At 41.9% G+C, this 21,942-nt stretch overlaps 1 protein-coding gene across 1 annotated transcript in view; it reads left to right on the top strand.

The window, feature by feature from the left end:
- Positions 1-21,942, top strand: part of LOC137588662 (SH3 and multiple ankyrin repeat domains protein 1-like) — a 34,694-nt gene that overhangs the window by 2,100 nt on the left and 10,652 nt on the right. Inside the window, exons 2-18 of the mRNA XM_068305856.1 lie at positions 6,555-6,913; positions 7,004-7,152; positions 10,734-10,937; positions 12,288-12,359; positions 12,451-12,559; positions 12,711-12,862; positions 12,964-13,131; positions 13,748-13,789; positions 14,385-14,501; positions 14,589-14,666; positions 14,822-14,888; positions 15,117-15,292; positions 15,445-15,575; positions 16,536-16,675; positions 16,970-17,077; positions 17,288-17,366; positions 21,765-21,847. Of these exons, the coding sequence (XP_068161957.1) occupies positions 6,658-6,913; positions 7,004-7,152; positions 10,734-10,937; positions 12,288-12,359; positions 12,451-12,559; positions 12,711-12,862; positions 12,964-13,131; positions 13,748-13,789; positions 14,385-14,501; positions 14,589-14,666; positions 14,822-14,888; positions 15,117-15,292; positions 15,445-15,575; positions 16,536-16,675; positions 16,970-17,077; positions 17,288-17,366; positions 21,765-21,847 (2,131 nt within the window). The 5' untranslated portion in view covers positions 6,555-6,657. The remainder of the gene's footprint in view (positions 1-6,554; positions 6,914-7,003; positions 7,153-10,733; positions 10,938-12,287; positions 12,360-12,450; positions 12,560-12,710; positions 12,863-12,963; positions 13,132-13,747; positions 13,790-14,384; positions 14,502-14,588; positions 14,667-14,821; positions 14,889-15,116; positions 15,293-15,444; positions 15,576-16,535; positions 16,676-16,969; positions 17,078-17,287; positions 17,367-21,764; positions 21,848-21,942) is intronic.

Raw genomic sequence — 21,942 nt, forward strand, 5'->3', positions numbered from 1 at the left:
GTTTGACATTTGAAATATTGTCAAAGAATCCCAAGAGGGAATTCCATGAGTAAATAATCTAATTTTTTTTATGAACTTCTAATTGTTATTTTCTGAAGCGGCTCTCATTCATGAGCTCATTAAGCTGGAACGCAACAGAAAAGCTGTTTCCCCTGACTCTGCAGGCTTTTCATTATTGCATAGAGGGAGATTTCCCCCAGGGGAAAGATCTGGAGGATTACCGTAAGCCATGAAAACAGAAGCCGGCAAACTGCAGCACATCCACAATTATGGAGAGCTCGAACAGCTCCAGCTGAACTTCACGATAAAGCATGAAGAATACAATCACAAGCTGGCACAAATGACTCAGAAAAACACATCTGTGAAATATTATTAACCTGTGTGTGGCAGCTTTTTAGGCAGTTATACCTGCCAGTTAGAGCTACACTATTTAATGCCATATGCTACATATGCTTCCGTCATACACTCATAAAAGTTACCCGGTTGGAATATATAATATTGAATTAATATAAATATATAAAGTCCAGAGTAAGAAATGAAGAACAAATTATGCTTCATTTCACGGTGAACAAAAACTCTAATGGGATCTGACAGGTGTCGACACGGTCCTCGCTTTGTCAGCCATGTCTAACAGCATCTATTAGTGTCTTGTTGACTTTTGTCTCTCAGCTTTACCTTAAAGTCAACAGACGTGCAAGGTAAGTGAAAGTGTCACAAGCGGATCGTCCATTTGTGGCCGTTTATCTGCCATAAAATCCACCCTACAGCCCGGAACCTGTGCACAGCTCCGTGTGTCACTGTGTGTCTGTGGCCTGCTTTCCTTGTGTTTCTAACCTGAGCTCTTTCTTCCAGTTCTTTGACAATTAGTTAAAAGGGGATGTGGAGACGTGTTTTGATGCCAGGATTCCTATGGGTGTTTATTAGATGTGCTTCAATCCTGCATTTGTGCTGCTTTTTCTGTCGTTGTGCAACAGAAGGCAACCTGTTGCACAGTTGCCTTTAAATACCTTGTTTTTGTGATGCTTACTATCAAAACATGTGTAGTGTGTGAAAAGAGACTTTTTGTTTTATAAGATCACATAGAAAATTTTCACTTGAGACTTTTAATGTTTGGGTTTTTTTTATTTCAAATGATACACCCTCTGTTTTAGGCACTAGGAGTTCTGTGCAGAAAAAGTCAGACCACATAAACAATGTTGGTGCTCATATACCGACAAGCATCATGCATTATCTTTCAGTATACAACTGTATTTGCACATTTTAAGTGTTAAAATGTAATATAAATACTGTGTTTCATAAATATCATATGAAGATTGGAGATGGACATGAACCCATATTTGCAAGGCCCAAACAGGAAACCTTCATTTAAGGATTTCTGATCTATTTGGACAAAAATGGAAGTCTCTAAAAATAACTCAGGAGATGTTCGGTCCTTCTTCTGCCTTGCACTGAGGTCTCCCGGCCAACTTTAGCTCCAATGAGGTCTTCAGCGCATGCTCCATGTGACCCAGTTACACCATCACACCACATCTGAGGATAAAAAGAGCCCATTTTGATCGACATGAGGCCGCCGGCCAAGCTCGGCATGACTAGTCTGGAACCCGATGCTGCTTTCTGCCGGACGTATTTCCATGACAGATGTGCTGGGTTGATGCCTAAACAGTCAAGCTCTGGAATGTGTGTGTGTGATCATGTATGCATAGGGCACACACACATGATTGGAGCATCAGATGAGTGGGTTTGAATCTGTAAATTAAGCCGTGGCCCCTTTTCTTTAAAAAAAAAAGTCATCCTTTCTTTCAAATGGAGAGCTGGGAGTAATTATTTCATACATCAACTTAATTACTGATTAGCATGGTTATTGTTTTATGTTTGATTAGCATCAGATATACATACAACAGACCCCTGCTGGCGCTGCAACGGAGGCTTCCCTCCCCCCTTGAGGGAAATGCCAGCATCTTTGGGGAGGGGATAGTGAGATGGAGTGTGTGTGAATGGAATGCTTATGTTATCTTCTTGTAAAATTAATTCAATGAAGCCCCAGCATTGATCTGATTGCATCAGGCATACGCGTAATTAACTGTTGGAAATGCCAAATTTCACTAGCCTAACAGGAACGCACACAAATCAATACATGTAATGCTTACTTTCATATTTTAGATCATAGATCTTGGAGAAATTAGCCCATCACAGAATCCTTTGTACATCACTTTAATCCGTGATACTATATAGGGTACCGATTTATCATACCCCAGCTTCCCTCATCAACCCATGACTGTGTCACACCCTCAGACCTGATGCTGGTGATATGCCATTCATGTGAATTAGTGCCCTCTCCCATCAGTTTGGTGACTCATACCGCACCATCTATACGCTGCAGATGTAGGTCTAGCATGTCTTTAATGGTTCCTCATCACTGGCAGCATGAACGAGGCTGAAGGGTGGAGACCCAGTGAAAGAGAGGGATATAGAGGACAGAACTTGGCCGCTCCACTTTCACAGGACATAAAAGTGGGACAATCTGTTCCTTGGATGATCTCCAATTCTACTTTCTGGGGACCCATCCACTGAAAATATATCTAGACACATGCTCTGGCCTACATAGGGAGAGAGTAGGTGATTGAGAGATCAAGATAAAGAAAAACATTGACAATAGGAGGGAAAGCAAATGTGAGGTGAGATGACAGTCGGGGATGTTCACCTGAGACTGTTCCAGAGACGATGCAGTCAAACAGACTAATGCATATAGTGAGAGAGATGTTTTATTTAACAGAAGATAACTATCATTTAAAATATGTGAATGCCACATCAAACTCCCATGGATTAACTGCTTTGTGCATAATTTACATTGCCGTTGACGAATACATAATGTTTTGTTTATTGGGAATTAAAGCAAACAAATGAGCTCCAATGTCATTGCTGCAACTTTTCTGGAAAAAACAAGATGTTCAGAAAATTCAAAGATGAATAAAGACGAGTGACCAGTCACCTTTCTCTGAAACCTCTCCCTCCATCTTTCCTCTTCTACAAGGAGCCCATCCATCTCTGTCATCATTACCATCATCAATCAGTTCTCCATTCTTCATCTGTCATTCTATTTCCTCACCGCCTGTCGATCCACATCAGCCAGATCTATCCAAATCTTCTATTTGTGTCTCCACATGATTCCTAATAGTCGGAAGCCATGCTAGGGGATTGGCCTCCCATGAGGAGACTGACTTGGCAACTGAGGAAAAAATCTTCAGATGTCTCTCTTTCAAAGATTTTTTCCCCAGTTTGCTGCTTTGCAGGACCTAGAAACTGTTAAAATTCAAGTTAGGTGTTATGACATCATTGTATTGTATTGATGATAGACAGATAGATAGATAGATAGATAGATAGATAGATAGATAGATAGATAGATAGATAGATAGATAGATAGATAGATAGATAGATAGATAGATAGATAGATAGATAGATAGATAGATAGATAGATAGATAGATAGATAGATAGATAGATAGATAGATAGATAGATAGATAGATAGATAGATAGATAGATAGATAGATAGATAGATAGATAGATAGATAGAGATGATTACAGTAATGTTAACCTGTTGCATCAAACTTTGTTTGCAGCCAGCATTTGGACTAAAAATAAACATTTCTAAAATTACTTAATACAGCACAACATGTGTACAATTATAAGAGAGTATTGAGACTCAGATGAACATTTTTTTTGATCGGTGTGAACATTTATTCTGTCCACACGGATCATTAGGAGATTCCCAACTGCTGCTAAAAACAACTTTCAAAATGAAAGCTTTATTTCTATCTGAAGCAAAGAGCTGGCTGTGTGTTTCTGACTGTACCCCTCTAATTTCAGACTACACTCAGACTGAAAATAATCAGATTACATGTTATATCATGTTGTAGATCAATGTACAAGAGGAGTAGAGGGGAACATTTTTTATTTCCTGCCTCTGAGATAATACAGAAACACTTTCTCAGCAGAGGGGAATGAATTTTCTCTGCCACCAACATTTTCCAGAGGGAAAGAATTATTTCAACTCTGGTAGAGATGATGGTCGCTGTTGAGGCATGAGAGCCGAGCAGGAAACCGACTCAGTTTGAGGCATTGTTGGCAACAGAGTGTAGAAGTTGCATGATAGGATATAAAAAACAAACTTTTCTGACTTCTTGCTCCACCTGCTCTCATCCCTGCACCATCTTATTGTCAATCAATATTCATTCTGTTTTATGCAAACTGTAGCTCTCCTCACCTTTCTCTTTTATGTTTACTTTCCCATTATTAGGCTCCTCATTCTCCCAGCTTGTCCTTCTAGTTCCATATCTGGCATTGACTCAATGCTGTTCAATATTTGATGAGGCTCCATATACAGTATATAGCCCTTCTGTGAATGATGGCGTTAATCAGCAAAATATGCTGTTAACATGCCACTCATTGTCAGTTTCTGATTAAAAAGGTTTTCAGCTTCATAATAATGGCCGGGGGGGGGGGGGGTAAGAATGAGCGGCATTTCTCACAGCTACTGTTCAGAATGTACTTTTTAGCCCATTAGTAAATGAACTGCTGAGCTCTCATAAAGCTGATGGATGGCTGGATGGATGTTGAAAGAGCCCATCCTGTCACTCTCGGGGTGTCTTGGGGAATCACCCCCCACCCCACCCCATGCCTCTTCCCTCTTCCTTCCAGAAAAACTCCACCAGCAGACTTTCCTTTATGACATGAACAGACCAGACTTGGATTTATTTGTTTTTTTGCATAAATCTGGTCACTCTTTCAGACACTTTATAATTATGTTTATGGCATTCAAAAGCTGCAGTGACCTTCAGCAGATATAACCATGCACAGCTCAAAGTCATGGGTTTTTTGTTTGTTTGTTTATATCATATCTTGCTCAGTGTCTCATATTTGCCCTCTTACATCTGATTCCTCACCTTTCCTGAACCCAAGGCCTAAACCTGAGCCTAACTTTAACCAGATGTTTTCAGGATCATCCATTTCTCCATCTTCATATTAGATATTTGTTTCTTCCATGCGTTGTGAGGAAAATTAGGGCTGACTCATATACTGTACATATTTACAAAAACAATTTCAGCTATGCAGTTAGAGTCCTCTTCTTACATTATGCCAAATATTCTCAATGACTGATTCATCATGTTTATGTTGGATCTTTTACTCTTGAATTTTGCGTGTCTACTTTGCTATTTACATCAATTACAGGAAAGCTGTTCCAGAGAGACGTTGTTGTCCTTGGTCACCAATAGAAACTGTCCAAAGTGATGGATCGCATAATATTCCTTGAACCAACAATGCCACCATGTCCTCACCCACACATACCTCACCCATAATATCTGGGTCTTTTTATGTTAGCGAGTGAGTGAACGAGTGTCCTAGTTTGAGTCGTGTCTCCAAGTCTTATGTGGTGTTTCATTGATCCGTGTTCTGATATTCTCATATTTCTAACTCATGTGATAAACAGAGCAGCAGCTCACCGCTGAGACAGTGAGAGATTTCCTGCATTGTTCAGTCAACGGTCCAAATCAATCAATGACTCTCTAGTGGGACAGAAAGTATACAGACACTAGAACACCAATTATGAAAAGCAATGAAACCATCTTAGAGATAAAACCCTTTAGGACTCTTTAGGACTGTATTGAAACAGCTGATGATCATTCAGGTTTTATTTCTGGGCTTGTTTCCTCGTGAGGAATTTTCTTCTCCCTGCAGGAAAATAATCAATTATTGATTGTCTGGTCTGCAAGAAAATTAATGAAGAAATGAATCTGAAATATTCTGAAAATATGCCTGTAATGCAGATGAAGTCTCCTCATGTGTTTTCTTAGAATCATATTTAATACTTCTGTTCTTTTAGTGGTTCTTATAATGGTTGGAAAAGATTACAAGTTGTGACAAAAACAGATCATAAATCTCTGGGGTCTTTGCTTTCTACACAACAGTTAAACCACAAACTCATGGTTTGTTCTCAACAACTTTGCTTGTGCTAATGAATCACAATTTATTTGGCTTCCAGGTTGCTTCCAGACATTCTTTTTTTTTTTTTAAAATAACTGCACCTATTTAGAATGGCTGACTTTTCCAGAGGTTGTCAGCAGCACATCACAGAATAATGTCAGCATTATCACGGGTGGAATTCTCCTTCAGGAGGTTCATATTTAGTGCTAATGTGTAGCTTTTCCCTTAGATGACTATTAGCTCAATTATTGCAAAAACACAAATGATCATGACCTTGTGTGGAACAAAATGTATTTCTAACTCTACTGCAAAGAATATGCGATGCAAAATCACAGTTTATATATAGCTTTCTTTCATCAGCCTGCTATTCCCAGACGCATTCCCAGTGGCTAAATGGAAAATGTGGACCATTTCTGTGCTCACTCACACATGTGGACTTATTAGTATTGCCAGTGGCTAGTTTGCCTATTAACGCACATGTCTTTTAATGTGTCTGAAATACACACAAACTAAATCTGCTCATGAAGTGATTGAAGTTAAATGACCAAAGTTTGCTTCTCTGCCTGTTTTCCACAGCATGATTCTAAGGATGAAGCCAGTGTCATGGGATAGCCATGTTTAGTCTCCATGACAGCTATGTCACTCAGCCCTCTCTGCAGTGACCCCTGCACCGAAAAGGATGCTGGGAAATAACAAGCACTTTTATCCCGGTCAGGATGACAAAGATGAGGAGGATGAGGAGGAGGAAGAGGAGCAGGGAGGAGGAAACCATCATGTGGAAGGTGGACGTGACACAGAGAATGGAGGGTTAGAGGGTCCGGAGGAGGACGAAATGACGGGAGGACGACAATCTTGGGATGGGAAAGGTGGCGAGGTGATGAAACCAGCGGCCATTGTGGTTGGTAGACAGAGAGCAGACCGACCGCTGAGGCCAGGTAACCTGGGCAACCGGGGTGTCACATACATGACCAGTCAAGCTACATTACATCATCATGTGACCAATAAGCAACATCATGTCATCACAGTCAATCACCAGCCCCATCACCAGGGCCTGGATGCACATCAGAAGAGAAGGGCCCTCATGGAGCGCAGCATGACCGCCGTGTCTCCTCTGGAAGACACTTTCCTGACCATGATGGTGTTTCGTGTGGGAATTCCAGACATCAAACAAACAGTAGGTGTTTGTTCTCGTCAGAAACAACAAGGCGGATGACAAATGATGCATCACATAGGCCAATTCCTCATATTTATAATGAAAATTGAAGTATATTTTACTCAGTGCTTCTAGATTTTCCACTACAGCACCAGCATGTCAAGCCAAAACAAACATACATGTCATTTACTCAGTAAAGCTGCAGGAAGTAAAAGACAGGGGCATCTGAACAAACACTACTTGCAAAGCTGAGATCAAACTTTAAAATTAGGCAGTGCTGAGCAAATATGGATCAGCATCCTGCTAGTGTTACTCTAATATGAGGACATTTCTCATCAGGCTGCCATGTTGAAAACGGCGGTGGGGCGGGAAGAGAGACACAGCAAACAGAGGGAGGGTGACATCATCCTAGAGCTAAGACGATGTTATTCCTCTACAGTTTTACCACGCAAATGGTTCTTTGCTGCTATATAAACAGTCTAAATCTCATAAATGTTACCCGCAAAAGACAGTTTAATGTCTAGTAATCTATTTTAAAAAGTAATTTATGCAAAGAGGTAACAGACTGGAGGCCTTTCCAGATGACAAGGTAGTTCAAACAGGGTGATATTAGTAGTAATGAGAAAGAACTTCATTTTGACTACAGAATTTAACAAAGGAAAAAGAAAATGGAAGCACTTGTGTCACTTAAGTGTTAGGGCATTCAGCATGTGACCAATATAAACTTTAATTGTTCTGAACTTTGTTCAAGTAGAGTCCAAACTTTTACATTTGTTAACTTATACAGTTCACGTCCTCACTAGGCTGTCCTAAGTGAAGCCTATCCAGAATCGCACCATGTGATAAGTGATAGACTGGTTGCTGTATTCGTTCTTTATTATGCTGCCCATTATACGCTCTAAGTGTTTTGAGAGAACCTGAAAGGATTCAAAATTGTTTCCTTAATATTTTTACTACAGTGAAACAGATTTTACCAAAATGCGGGCCCACATCTGTTTTAAATCTGTTAAATTTGTAGATACATCTCTTATTTCAAAGACTATTTATTCCTATTATTTCCCAAGCCCAGGTCCTAAAAGGAAATATAAGAAAATACTGTGCTTGACTTGTGTTGAGCCTCCTGTGAGGGCAGGCATGTTAAGTCAACACCACTATGTAAGCATCTGCCTCAGAGCCGCTATGTTTATGTGTGGTTCCTGAAACTGTAGTCAGTATCAATTCACACTCATAGCAGTAGCGTCAGGTGAGAATTGGTCGGCCCACACATGCAATATTAGGTGAAAATGGGTGTCACATTGCAGTTTCTTCCTCCATCTTCCTCACTCCATTTTCAACTCCCTGAACATAATGGTTGTTATACATGTCAACTAATCTGCCCTCTATATAACAGTAATTGCTAATTATCTAAGGTTTTTAATGAGTTTGGGGAGACCTGGGGAAGTAAGTGACAATGCAAAGAAAGGAATATATACAATCCATCACTGCTGAACCTGAGTCTTAGCCACAGGCATCATATTCATCTGTGCACACCGCTGAAACATCCCCAGACCCTGCAGATTAAAATTTATTGGGCTGAACTAAAGGCAGGTAGAGGAGGGGTGGTAAATATTAGAGGAGCAGGTAAAGACAATGATGGGAAATTAATTTTATTAGAACCAAAATGGTGACTAAAAAAAGTAAAGAAGATACGTGTATCGACATAACTGATGGAACACAGTGAAGCGCAACCATAAAGAAGTCCTTGATTGGATGAAACAGAACAATGAAGATACAAGTGTCTCTGTAATATACAGTATAGCTAAATTGAGTTTAGCCACTTGATCCCCCCCCTCTACCACCGATTATGTGGTTTACCTCCATGAGACCCCCCCAAGACATTGCTACGGCAACGGGTGCCTGCCTTCATTAATGAACTGGTTGCCATGCCAATAGAGTTGGCTACATCATCACATAGTGCAACCTAGTGGGGGGTGGCTGCTGTGGGTGGGGTAGGGGACAAAGAAGTGTTCTGAGCTGTGAAATTTCACTCACAGCTCTCTGATATGTAACAGTAACATAGAGGTATCCATTCCATTCAGACCCCCCCCCACTCCAGCCCCCAATACTGAAGACCTCTCATTGTGGCCGTTTATGAAAATAAAAACACAAAAACAACAACAACAGCAACAAAGAAATCAAATAAAAGAGAATAATTTGGGGTCACGAGCAGCGAAATCTAGTTAATTGTAATTTTTTGAGCTACTTTGTCATTGTGAGCTGTATCTACTGCACAGATACAGCGGCGCAGACTGTTATCTCTACACACTCATTTGATCTTTTGCTTCCAGATTGTGGTGCAAATCTGACATTATGCATGCAGAGATCAGGGAAGGAATGAATAGAGTGGGAATATATGCATATCCCTATACAGACTCTATACTGCCTTCAACAGAGAAGAGGTAGAGAGAAAACAAATTAGAGCTTTGCGAGACCTGAGTTAATGTCTTAAGAGCGCTGACAACAAGGACAGTGTAGGTTGTCGTATTTCCATGAAAGTGGAAGATGATTAATTATTCAAAGTAATACATTCATATTCTGCAGACACCACACTCTCATGCACTCATCATTGACCCACTGATGATAAAACTATCATGCAATGTGATGGATCGTTAGCAAAGAAATTCCACTGGACAAATATTTAACATGAACAAAACTACATTCTGCATAATTTCAATGTAAATTAAATATGTTTGACGCTCAAAGCTTGTAAAGATGCTTTATAAAATCCAACTGCCTCCAGTGAACTGCCCGTGTTTTCAGGACAACCCACCACCCATGTTGTGAATGTTTTCAACGCAGCAGGATTTTATTACTTTTGTTTTGTCTCATGGGGTGAGGAGTTCTTTAATTTGTGCTTTCCCATCAACAAATAGTGATTCTATCATTTCCAGTGGAGAGATGTCAGTCCATTTACCACAGCTCTCTCCTCAGACTAAATTTCAGGCAAACGTATTTTCATCTAATAGCTTTAATTACAAGTTACTTTAAATTCTACAGTTAGTCTTGCCTTTTCTATCTAATGAAAACCATATTCTCCAATTAAAAATTTCTCAATAGAAGATTCTGAACTCTTTGATTGCCTGGAAAACCCTTTTAAAGCTTAAATCAAGTCTTTAGATGATGCTATATCCCTGCAGCAAACTGAATATGAGCATGTTTAGTTTATGTGTCACTTGTAAAGAAATAGCAAAATGATGCTGTGGATAACCGGTACAAAATGTGCCTAGGAAATGATCCTCGCTCTATTCTTATGTTTTAAGCTGTTACCATGGAAACTCAAGAAAATATAATACACTCAAACCAGTCCCAAAATATATTGATAACTGTATGACCCAACAATGGATTAATTGGAAAATGGTACAAATATGAATGAGGGTGTCTTTGTGTTGATTTTTTTTTATTAATGATAGTGTTTGAAGATCTCACAGCAGGGTATAATGAACCGCTTTAAATCAAACAGCCCTCCAGTCTATAAAGTAGTACTTGTGGTTGTAGGAGTTCTTCCCCCACTGATAATGTCTGCAGCAGAACATAATCACATCCCACCTCTCTGTGTCTGTCAGAGGTGTCTACAGTTTGACCTGGACAGCACGGTGTGGAGCGCCAAGCAGCAGATCATCTGCTCCCTCAGCGAGTCCCTGTGGGACGTCTACAACTACGGCCTCTTCCAGCCGGCTGGAGAAGGACGGGACGCCAAGTTCCTGGAGGAGGAGCGTCCACTAAGATATCACTCACAGTCCTTCGAGAGAGGGGTGCCTTACCTGGAGGTACGGAGCTGGAAATGATGTGAAAGTAAAAGTTTTATAGCTGCAGTTGATATTTGTGGGTTGTATGCATTTTTGTTTTTGAAGTTCTTGAAGGATTCATTGGATCTTCTAAAGAATAAACTTAAACTTTGTTTTCATCACCAAATATCACCAAGCAGAAACTACAGCAGCTCCAACAACTCATGTCCTTTTCTGCTAGAATGGTTTTCATTCCTTTCAGGGCTCTTAGAATTCATTTCTCAAAGATGACTTGTTATTACCACATTAAATAAAGTAAATGAGTTACACATAATATTGACAAAAGTGTGAAGCTCAGGGATTCCTTATTCCTTTATTTTTTCATCAGTATGTCATCTATAAGTGATACCATACGTCCCTGTCTGAGAGGTGAGCCCCTATAAACGGACTTCTGCCCTGCTGATGAATAATTATCTCACAGCGCCCTCTGCTGGTGTAGCGGCGGTAAGAGTGGATGAGCTGAGAGGACCTTATGAAAAACCCAGCACTCAAACATGACCTTACTTACATCCGTGGCAAAACTCGAGATGATATGTCTGAGCTGTTGCCTCTATATAATGTACCTATATACACACACAAACAAAAAAAGAAACACGCTTTGAAAATCAAATATTTCTGCTGTTAGAATGCCAGTTACCAACTCTCTTGTAACTTGTGATGTTTCTGGTATATATTTTGTGGTAATAGCGTGGCCTTTTGGGTAATAATGATGTTCTTCAATCAGCATCTTGATAATGCTACACCTGAGAGGTGGATGGACTTTCTGAATCAAGAGTAAATGCTCACTAATGCAGCTTTAAGAAAATTTGTGAACATAGTGTATGGACAGACACGGTCTTCAATCATTTACTTCATTCATTCATTCATTTTCCAAGCTTAATCCGCTAATGCAGGTCGCGGATCATTTACTTCACCTCATCTAAAATGGAAGCAAAAACCAATATGCTACGTTTTTATATTTGTTGAGTATATGTATATTTCATATTCAAACAAATATATTTTGTATATATATATTTGTATATATATAAACAAATATATATTTTGCTCTGATCAGGAAGACGCTTTCACGATTATCAGTTGAGCAAATGCTGGAAATGGAGAGAGTTACTGCATTTAATAAAAGTCAGGGTTCTTGTAAAAATTATTTTCACAAATAATGAAAAGATTCAAACAAAAAAAATTCCATTTCATAATGTAAAACACTATCTGAAGTCCTGATTTATAGCACAAAGACATTTTTTTTTTCTTCTGTATGCTTTAGCGTCGGTAAACTGAAATGTGTTGCAGTGTGATGATTCATATTTTTCACACATATCTTTTTCTGGTTCTCAGTTTAGGTACAAAACCAGAGTTTACAAGCAGACAAATCTGGATGAAAAGGCTCTCTCCAAACTCAGCACAAAGGTATTTTTCTTTTGTCTGTGAAGCATTGCTGGTGAACGGTATTCATATCCACTCAGTGACATCTGTGACATCTCCCTCTCCTCCCACTCAGGCCAGTCTGAAGAAGTTCATGGATTACATTCAGACCGGTGCGATAGAAAAAATGGCAAAAGTCCTTGATAAGGGCCTTGATCCAAACTTTCATGACCCTGAGAGTGGAGGTGAGTTTACCAAAAACTATGTGATTAATTCCACTGTGGAAAATACATTTTCACAGAGGTGTACAGTTCCATTATTTGAAGTGATGATATGTTCCTATAAAACCATCACATTTTCATTTACTCCTCTTTACCCGCCACGTCCGTCAACTAGAGACCCCACTGTCGTTGGCTGTGCAGTATGGCCTCCCGGGGGAGGGGATCAGGGTGCTGGTTCAGGGTGGGGCTCATCTGGATTTCAGAAACAGAGATGGCTTGACGCCGGTGCACAAAGCTGTCCGGGTTCACAATCACGCTGGGCTGCTGGTAAGGAGGCATGCATGAGGACCACAGACCCTCAACCCACATTAAATTATTACAAGATTCAAATCATTGAAGCTTTTTTTTTGTCGTTTTTGTCCAACCAGGTTCTCCTGTCCCTCGGAGCGTCTCCGAACTACAAAGACCGCTGTGGCCTGACCCCGCTGTACCACACCGTACTGACAGGGGGCGACACTTCCTGCTGTGAGACCCTGCTGTACTACAGGGCAAGACTGGGGACAAGAAATGAGAATGGCTGGGACGAGTCCCATCAGGTACCTGAAGACACTTACACACTATAGATTCATATTAATCTTTAGAAAAAATGTTTGTTTGTTTTTAATCTCAATCATCCTGGTCTTTGTCTCTGTGTCCACTTCAGCAACGCACCAGCATTCCTCTGTCAAAGTCTAAGTCAAAGTCAGCTTTATTGTCAAAGTACCATATATGCACGACATACAGCACAGATGAAATTGCAGTCCTCTCTGACCCACGGTAGACAGTACAACAGGCAGTACAACACAGGCAGGACAACACAGGCAGGACAACACAGGCAGGACAACAAGCAGTACAACACAGACAGTACATCAGACAGTACATCAGACAGTACAGCACGAAGTATAAGACGAAACACAAGGGATGGTTAACATCTCTATACACTCTATCCCATAGGAGAAGTGACGTGTGTGCAGTCCCTGAGTTGACTGGGGGAGGGAGAGATATAGTCAGGTGCTGGGAAGGGAGAAGAGCACAAAGATGAGACTCTTTGTGGATTATGTCATTGTCCGTCATCCTTAGTCTCAAAGGTTTCTTACCCTCCCTCCCCTCTGTGCCTTCCTCACTCATCTCTCCATTTTCTCTTCTTTCTCTCCTCCTCTTTTCTTTCCATAGTCCAGGGATGAAGAGGAGTTTGGAATGGAAGAAATACACAAGGTACCCTTCATCTTCCCATCTCATCAGCCTTCCCGAAGCAAAGAAGTTCAGTTGTGATATGATATATAACATAAATAGATAAAATTGGTGACTACTGACTTCAGTAAAAACCTGTTTAAATTTGGGTCATATGAAGAATATCCTGAATAGAAAGAACATTTCACATGATCTCCTTCTCACTGCAGAAATGGGTGCATTTGCCAACATTTGTTTTCCCAATATTCTAGTAAACTTGTACTTGTACTGCAAGTCTGTTTGATTTGTTTTCTTTCTTTATTTCCTATATCTTTGTGATATTTTAGTCTCCAGAATAATATGAGGAATCCTCACAGGCTGCTGAGGGCTAATTTCTGTTATTCAACTGTGTTTTGTTTCCTTTCTTTTCCAACATGGTGCAATGTAATTATGAGTAATTGTGTATCTAAATGTGGATGTAAGACATATTATTTCCCTTTCTTTGTTCTTCTATCTCTTTAACAATAGCTTTCACCCTTTCCCCATTTTGTACTGATACAGTCCAATATGAAATCATCCTCCTCACTTTAATTTATCTGACAATCTCTGGGTTTTTCTTTCACACTCTCCATGTTGAAAGGCGTGCCAGAACGGCTTCGCCCAACACTTGGAGCATCTGCTGTTTTACGGGGCAGATACCTCGTCTCAAAATGCCTCAGGGAATACTGCGCTACACATCTGTGCCCTGTACAATAAGGCAAGTGAAAACAGATCCCTTATATGAAACTGCAGTTGTCTTGATTTTCCTGCTGCTGGTGTCACTTTTTCCTGTCTGGATGATCAGGAGAGCTGCGTCCGCGTTCTTCTCTACAGGGGAGCAAATAAGGAGGCCAAGAACAAGCATGGCCAGACTCCTTTCCAGGTAAGGAACTCAACAGCGTGCATTTTTGTCATGTTTTCAAAGCGGAGGAGCATTTGACTGAAAAAAAGGAAAATGAGACTACACAATAAAGTAATTATAAGCGATGACTACCAGTTACCACAAAAATCATCTCATGTTGTTTTTCCTTTTTGCAGTTAGCTATAATGTGTGGTCACTTTGAACTCGGGGAAATCATCAAAAACCACAAAGATTCAGACATCGGTAAGCTTTCTTAAAGACTAGTCTCCACTGAGGGGGTTAAACGTGTTACCATCAGCTCCCAACATCTTCTCTTTGTACCCTCTGGACTATCATTTATTAGCACACCAATCTCCCTCTTTATTCCCTAACAATCTACCTGATTTCTCCCTCCCTTTCATCCCATTACTTCCAATCCCCCTACCCTCCCTCTCTTTCATCACCTCTAATGCCCCACCCTCCTATCATCAGTGCCCTTTTTGGAATCACCGAAGTATGTTCCCAGGCGAAAAGAGAGCTCCGTCACCCTGCCTCTCCCCTCCCTTCATGCCCACCCTCTGCTGCGTGCTAATAGCGATAACACCATGTCCCAGTCTGACCCTCTAGCCCCACCCAACAAGGCTACAACCAATCCCAATCCAGCACAGGTACTGGGAACGATAATGTGGATTCTCCTCTGAGGATCTGTCTGATATTAGACACGTGTTGCTGATGTTGCTTTCGTTCTGCTGATGTGTAGTTATAAGACATTGACTCTACTTTGACACACATTTGTATGAGACATGGTGTATTTCTCCAGGGCCAGCGCAGGGCTTCCATAGGCGTGAGAAGCTCCAGCAGCCCCAGAAGCCGAACTCGCTCCCCATCCAGAGGGAGAGGAGGCCAAAGCGACACAGAGGAAAGGCATCGGCAGCCGAGAGGCCGACAGGGGTGAGGAGGAAGCTGTCTACTAGCAGGGTTCATTCCAGTTACTATCAGCTGTTTGCTGAAAACTTCCTATTTGTGTCTCAGCTGCATACTGAGAGCTATTTTTAATGCAGAATGTCACAGAGGCCTGTTTTATTCGGGTGTGGATGGAGACTGCTGTCCTGCAGGGACGTGGTCATGGCCTATCTTAAACATTACACAGCGAGACAGGACTCACGAAATAAATGAAACTAAGACTTTATCAAAGGTTACAGCCATGCTAGTGGCTCACGATGGTAACAGCAGCATTATGAAATCCTCACAACATTTTCGTACATTTGTTTAGTGCTTACCATCTTAGTTTAACATAGTTTAGCACAACTAGGATTTTTGTAACTAAGGGTCCACATGTTTCACAGAGGGTTGAAGTATATGTCCGACATTTGAGTGTCACATTTTACTGTCACAGTGTCACATGTTCTTTATCACTACCATTAATGGCAGACTGAGTCAAAATAAATCTTTGTTCAAGCACCAGAGTCCCACCTCTGCTATGTTCATATTACATCAGAATCACCAGTTGTCCTTTATAAATAAGATTCTCATTGATCCAGGTTACATCAGACGTCACCATTGGTAACCTTTCCATCTTAAGCTTCCCTCCTACATGTCATATGTGCAACACTGCTGTGGTTACAGGAGCACTTTAGGGGCCAACCAGTTGTCAGCTGGGGCCCTTCCATCCCACCCTGGATTGGTCCATGTATTTTGCACACTTGTGTACTTTTGACCATTTTGACCGACATACTGTAAACACTGAATGTGCGACACTGTTAGTAAATACAGCATCACAGCATGCATTATTGCTGTTGGTATGAGTGATTGGTATGACACAACGACTGACTGTCTCACTTTGTCCCACTAGTTTTGCAGTGTTTTTGCATGAAGCCATGTCTCTGTCTCACCCTCTTTCTCGCTCTGTAGTGCAACGTCGGCAGGCAGCGGGGGAGGTCACATGAAGCGTATGTACAGTGCAGTGCCAGGGCGGGTCTACGTGGTCGTTCATGCACACTCTGCTAACGGAGAGCGAGAGCTCTCACTTAGTAAAGGGGACAAAGTTAAAGGTGAGATGGAGCCTAATGTCACTGATGATAGTATGACAGCATGAGAAAAAAAAAGTCCCACATTGGAATAATGATATGTTGTAGATTCAGTTTTCTAATTTTGTCAACTGTAGGTAGTTAAGATTAATGTTGAGATACTTAAAGTAGTTGAAATAAAATCTAATTATGTAATCTATGGCATCTGAATCATCATCACGTTCAGTGTCACATCTCCAGGTAAACAAGGAGGCAGAGATTTATCATTGATTATATTTTTTCCATCTATTTATGTCTGTCTGTTTATCCATCCATCAGTGCTAACTGTAGGGGAGGGGGGATACTGGGAAGGAACGGTGAAGGGTCGAACTGGCTGGTTTCCTTCAGACTGTGTGGAAGAGGTGGCAGGCAAAGAAAATCGCTCAGGTGAGAACAACCAGTGGAACTTCCACTGTACCTCTCAATATCTTGTACTCAACACATTTTGTATCTGTGCTAGCCAATGGGCCTTTATACAATCAAATAGACTGTAAATACATTTGGACTCATTTGTAAATAACTTTTCTTTCATTGAAAAAGACAGAAAAGCTGTCCTGTCAGCGCATGAAATTCAATCAAACATATGTTTTCCCTCAGAGACGCGTAGTGAGAAAGCCAAGCGGAAGCTTTTCCGTAATGTCACAGTGGGAGCCTACGATGGCACTGATGGTCCCAGGTAAGACCGCTGACCTTCACAATCTGTCATAGGAGAGCAAGGAAAATAAAGTTGTGTGGGTGATCATGCCTCAAACAATCTGTTTTGTACCAGTGCCTGCTGGGACAAGGCAATCCCCTTGTAGATCTGGCAGAGTCAACTTTAGGAAATAGATGGACTAATAAGATACAAGCAAACCAGACTGGTTTTGAGTCTGGTGCAGTTTGAGCTGAGGAGTGTGGGCAGCAGCTGTCTGCTGCCTGTGAGGCCATTAAAGGTGATTGAAACAGTTGACACACATTTTTCCAGGTAGCGGGAGTCTCCTGTGTGCAGACATGCTCGCTTCTTTCACCTATTGTATTTCTTACCCTCCTGTGTGCCGCTTGTTTCAGCTTTCTGCGGATCCCTCAACAGCATTCGCTCGCTTTTGTTTTGCTGCATGAACACGTCAGCACTGAAAACACAAAGAGCAGCCATGTCAGTTTCAGCTCTGCCCCTATTTGTCTCCACCAGACAAATTCACTTGTCATTTCAAAAACCTCCATCCACGGGCCTTTCTCTCCTCTCTCGCTGTTTGTTTACACTGAACACAATAACGCCATAATGAAAAATGGGGAGGGGTTGCCTCTCCTGGAGCTCAGCAATGTGCAGCTGCAGTTCTGTGGAGCTTTTCAGGTGTTTGAATGCATGTGGCTTTGCCTGTGTGTGTCTCTCCATGCAGATTGCATGCATATACATCATCCTGCTGATGACTCATGTGGAGGCTGAAACATCAAGCGTTGTTAGCTCCCCAGGCTTAAGAGAAGGACTTACCAGTCCGCCACACTGGGGATTGTAGCTGACATTGCCCTTGTGCTGATCAGCTCACACCATCATTCAAAAATTCAAATGAATGCAGCTCAGCTTGTGTTCTAAATAGAAATAGCAGTCTTTGGGGTTACATTACCTGTGCTAAGTTGGTTAAGCATAATTGCAGCGCCGTGGTGAAGTGGTGCTCAATTAAGAGCAAGGTGATCCAGCGCATGTTCCCCCTCTGCAGGGAGAATGTCAATTACTATTTCAGAGAAAAAAATGCTGTGTGGTAATGACAGCTCGAGAGGAGGGAGTGAGGGAGGGTCGTTTGCAAATGTGTGTCAGTAAATCCAGGGTGAGAGTCTCTGTTGGTATATCTGTGATACAGCAGTCAGGGGATGTGCAAGCACAGTCTCGCTCAGTTGTCTTTTATTTATACCCATCCCCCGCATCTCCACCCCATCGGTCCAGCTCACCATCTTCCCGATGTTGCATTAAAACCCTTATCCTATCATGTACCAGCTCACACACACCATTTACTCCCTCTTTGTTGTGATGATCGCTGGTATTGTCTCTCCTCCTCTCTTTCCTTCACAATATCCTTCTCCTGTTTGAAATATGTGAGCTGCAGACTGACACCGTCGCCCCTCACCTATCTTGCTCTCCCTCTCTTCCACTCTCCCCGGCTGAGCTCTCACTGGAGGAGGAGGGGAGGAGGAGGAGGAGGAGGAGGAGGAGGAGGTGGTAGAGAGTGCTCGAGAGAAAGGAGGGGGGCACATGGCAATGGGGGGATGCGGAGAGAGAGATTTCTCTCTCTCCCTCTCTTCTTCGTGGCCATCACTGGGCCCCAGAAACAGGAGCGTGTGGTTCATTTACAGGTAGCGGCTGTTTCCTCATTCATTGGCTGGCTATGGATGTGAGGAGAGGACAATGGAGAGAGGGGAGAGGTAGATGATGCTATTGAGAGGCCGTGCCTTTTCAAAGACAGACTAATGAGCTATTTTTTTTCCATGTGTGCTTGTGTGTCTCCGAGTGCGAGTGTGTCTTACATTTGTATTTTTTTTCCTGTGCATGTGGATAGCTATGAGAGGAAAGTGGTTATTGAATGGAGACTCTGCAGCATGTTTATTTCCGTGTCCTCCTCCCGTGTGTCTCTGAACGCCGTGTGCGTGTGTGTCAGTGCATGAAAGGGAGCATATATTGATGCATTTCAGTCAGACGGTGTGGGTGTATTTCATTCTCTTCACGTCATGATTTCTTTAAGCAGATATTTGTCATTCATCATCATCTTCTCATTTATTCACCTTCTTCAAGGGGGTCACTTGTAGTTATTAATATGTTCCATTTTATCATTGCAAATGTGAGGCAATTTGGTTCTTGCAAACGGATGAATGCGAATAAGTCAATAAGTAGCAAGAGTGTGGTTTATCAGTTCCCCTCAAGCTCTAATTAGGGTTACCGGTCATTTCTGTGCATGTTGGTATGTCTGCATGCAATTGTTTGCATGTGACTCAATGCAATGAATAAAATGTAAGTGGTTTTCACACATAAGTGTGTACGTCATCGTGCTTCATAGCTGTGGGAGTATCTCTCCCTGTGCATAAGTGTGTGTGTGTGTGTGTGTGTGTGTGTGTGTGTGTGTGTGTGTGTGTGTGTGTGTGCGCGTGCGCGTGTGTGTGTGTGTGCATGCGTTCGCGCTCATATAGCACATCTCCATCCATAGTGGTGTTTCACTAACACCATTCAAGCGCTTCACCTCTGGTGTGTGGCTACCGTCCCCCTCCTTCCAGGCGATCTGCATGTCCATTCAGCAGACGAACAGTTAAAGAACTGCCTATTTCTCTGTAATTGTGGATAGAAGATAGGATGACTCAGGAGGGTACATAATAACTCTGGTCTCTCATAGGCGTCCAGCTTCCTTGCAGCCGGTTCAGAGAGAGCGTATTGCACTAGCCCACAGAGATTATCCAGGGATGGTTGTGCCTTTATTAGCTCTAATAGATCAGACAGTAGTGGTCAATGTGGTGATGAGTCAAAACTCTTTAACTGTGAAAAAGGGAATCAGGTGCTTCACAGCCAGCAGCAGAACTCCACCTAGGGGGGAGCAGGACCATGTTTCTCCACATGAAGAAGTGGGTGAATCAAGAGTCCGTCTACCCACTCCGTGTTACTTTGATCCTTAGTGAGGGAAAGCATGATGAGGACAGGGTGAGAGAAAAAGGAATGAGGTGTGAGGAGCAGATGGTTGGAAGGCGGCTGTGCGTTGGCGAAACAGTAACATTGATGGAGAACACACAAGAGATGGACCTCGGTTGTGGAAACTAGCAATCGTCTGTTCAGTGCTAAACTTACGGCTTGGTGTCGAAGTCTGGCTCTTCAGGACTGCAGGCCACAAGTGGCAGAGGCAGAATGAAACTGGAGTGATGGGATCCTCTTCAAGACATTTAAAATTCAAACCTGCTGTCTAACACCTTAAAGTTTGTGAAAACTGAGGCATTTTTAAATGATACATTCATCTTTTTGTAAGCTACACTGCCAAGTTGCCCTGATTGATGTCTGACTGCACACCCTGCTGACATCCGCTGTATTTGGTTACCGATAGTTCAGGTTGGTGCCACAGTTGGAGGTTTCTGGTTTCTGGAGCCAGAAAAATATGACCTATATTTGCTGCCTCTCAATTTAAAACTTCTCATTTATGTGGAGGAGTCACAGAAATTCTGTATTCCTTTTGGACATTATACCCACAGCACTTTCACAGTTGTAACTTGGCAGTTAAATCAAGACAATTCTTACAACAGGCTACTTGTTCTGTACATGCATTGTTCAACCTGTCTGTGAAATAAATCATTTTTCAAATCTCTAAACTTTGCTCAAAGCTGCGGGCGCTCCAACAGAACCAGGGTGAATTGACATTGTTGGAAAGTCAAGAAATGAGTCATGAGATCTGTGTGTGGCCGTGTTGTGCAGTTCCACACAAGAGTGAGGGTTGAAAAGCAGCTTAGCCAAATATCTCCAACATGGTTATAGAATAATGATAGTGTTTGCTCTGCCAGCTGTTACACTAGGCCAGCATCCTCCAAAAAACATCGCGTCAACGATGTCTGTGTGTTTTTTCCCTCTCAGGGAAGTAGGAGGAGGGAGATTAGAGGCCTGTCAGAAGTGTCATGTATGATGGTAGTGATACACAAAAGCTGTGAGGTTAAAGATAATAATGCGATTTGGGTGCATTTGGAAGTTTCCATTATCAGTGAAGTGTATGTGCAGTTATTTCTAATGCCATCCCCCCTGGCCCAATGCTTGTCAGCTCTAGCTGGATTAGTCCATAGTAGGAAATGTCATCTCATATACTTTTCCCACCATTGTGACACTAACTGCATCCCTGCCATCAACCCTTTAGTGCACCAGCAGTCTTGTATGACATTCTCAAGCCAACCTATCATTTGCTGCAGAGTGATGCAGTTTAGCTGTTTTCCACATTCAGAAAATAATTTATTTGCATGACAATTAGGACTTTCTGTTACTATAGAAGTTGTGGAGCCCTCTGAATCCCCAACCCTCTTACTTTTTCACCCACCTCTCTCCATCTCCCCCTTTGGCCTCCCCTCTGCTCCTTCTACTCTCTTTAAGTGACTACATCATTAAGGAGAAGACAGTGCTCCTACAGAAGAAAGACAATGAGGGATTTGGCTTTGTGCTCAGGGGAGCCAAAGGTGAGCCTCTTCTCTGAAACTCCCCTCATATTTTTCTATATCTCTTCAGATTTCTAAATATCAAATGCTGTTTTTCTAAAAAAAATTATCCTCCC

Source organism: Antennarius striatus, chromosome 21, assembly GCF_040054535.1.
Source record: "Antennarius striatus isolate MH-2024 chromosome 21, ASM4005453v1, whole genome shotgun sequence".
Lineage (NCBI taxonomy): Eukaryota > Metazoa > Chordata > Actinopteri > Lophiiformes > Antennariidae > Antennarius > Antennarius striatus.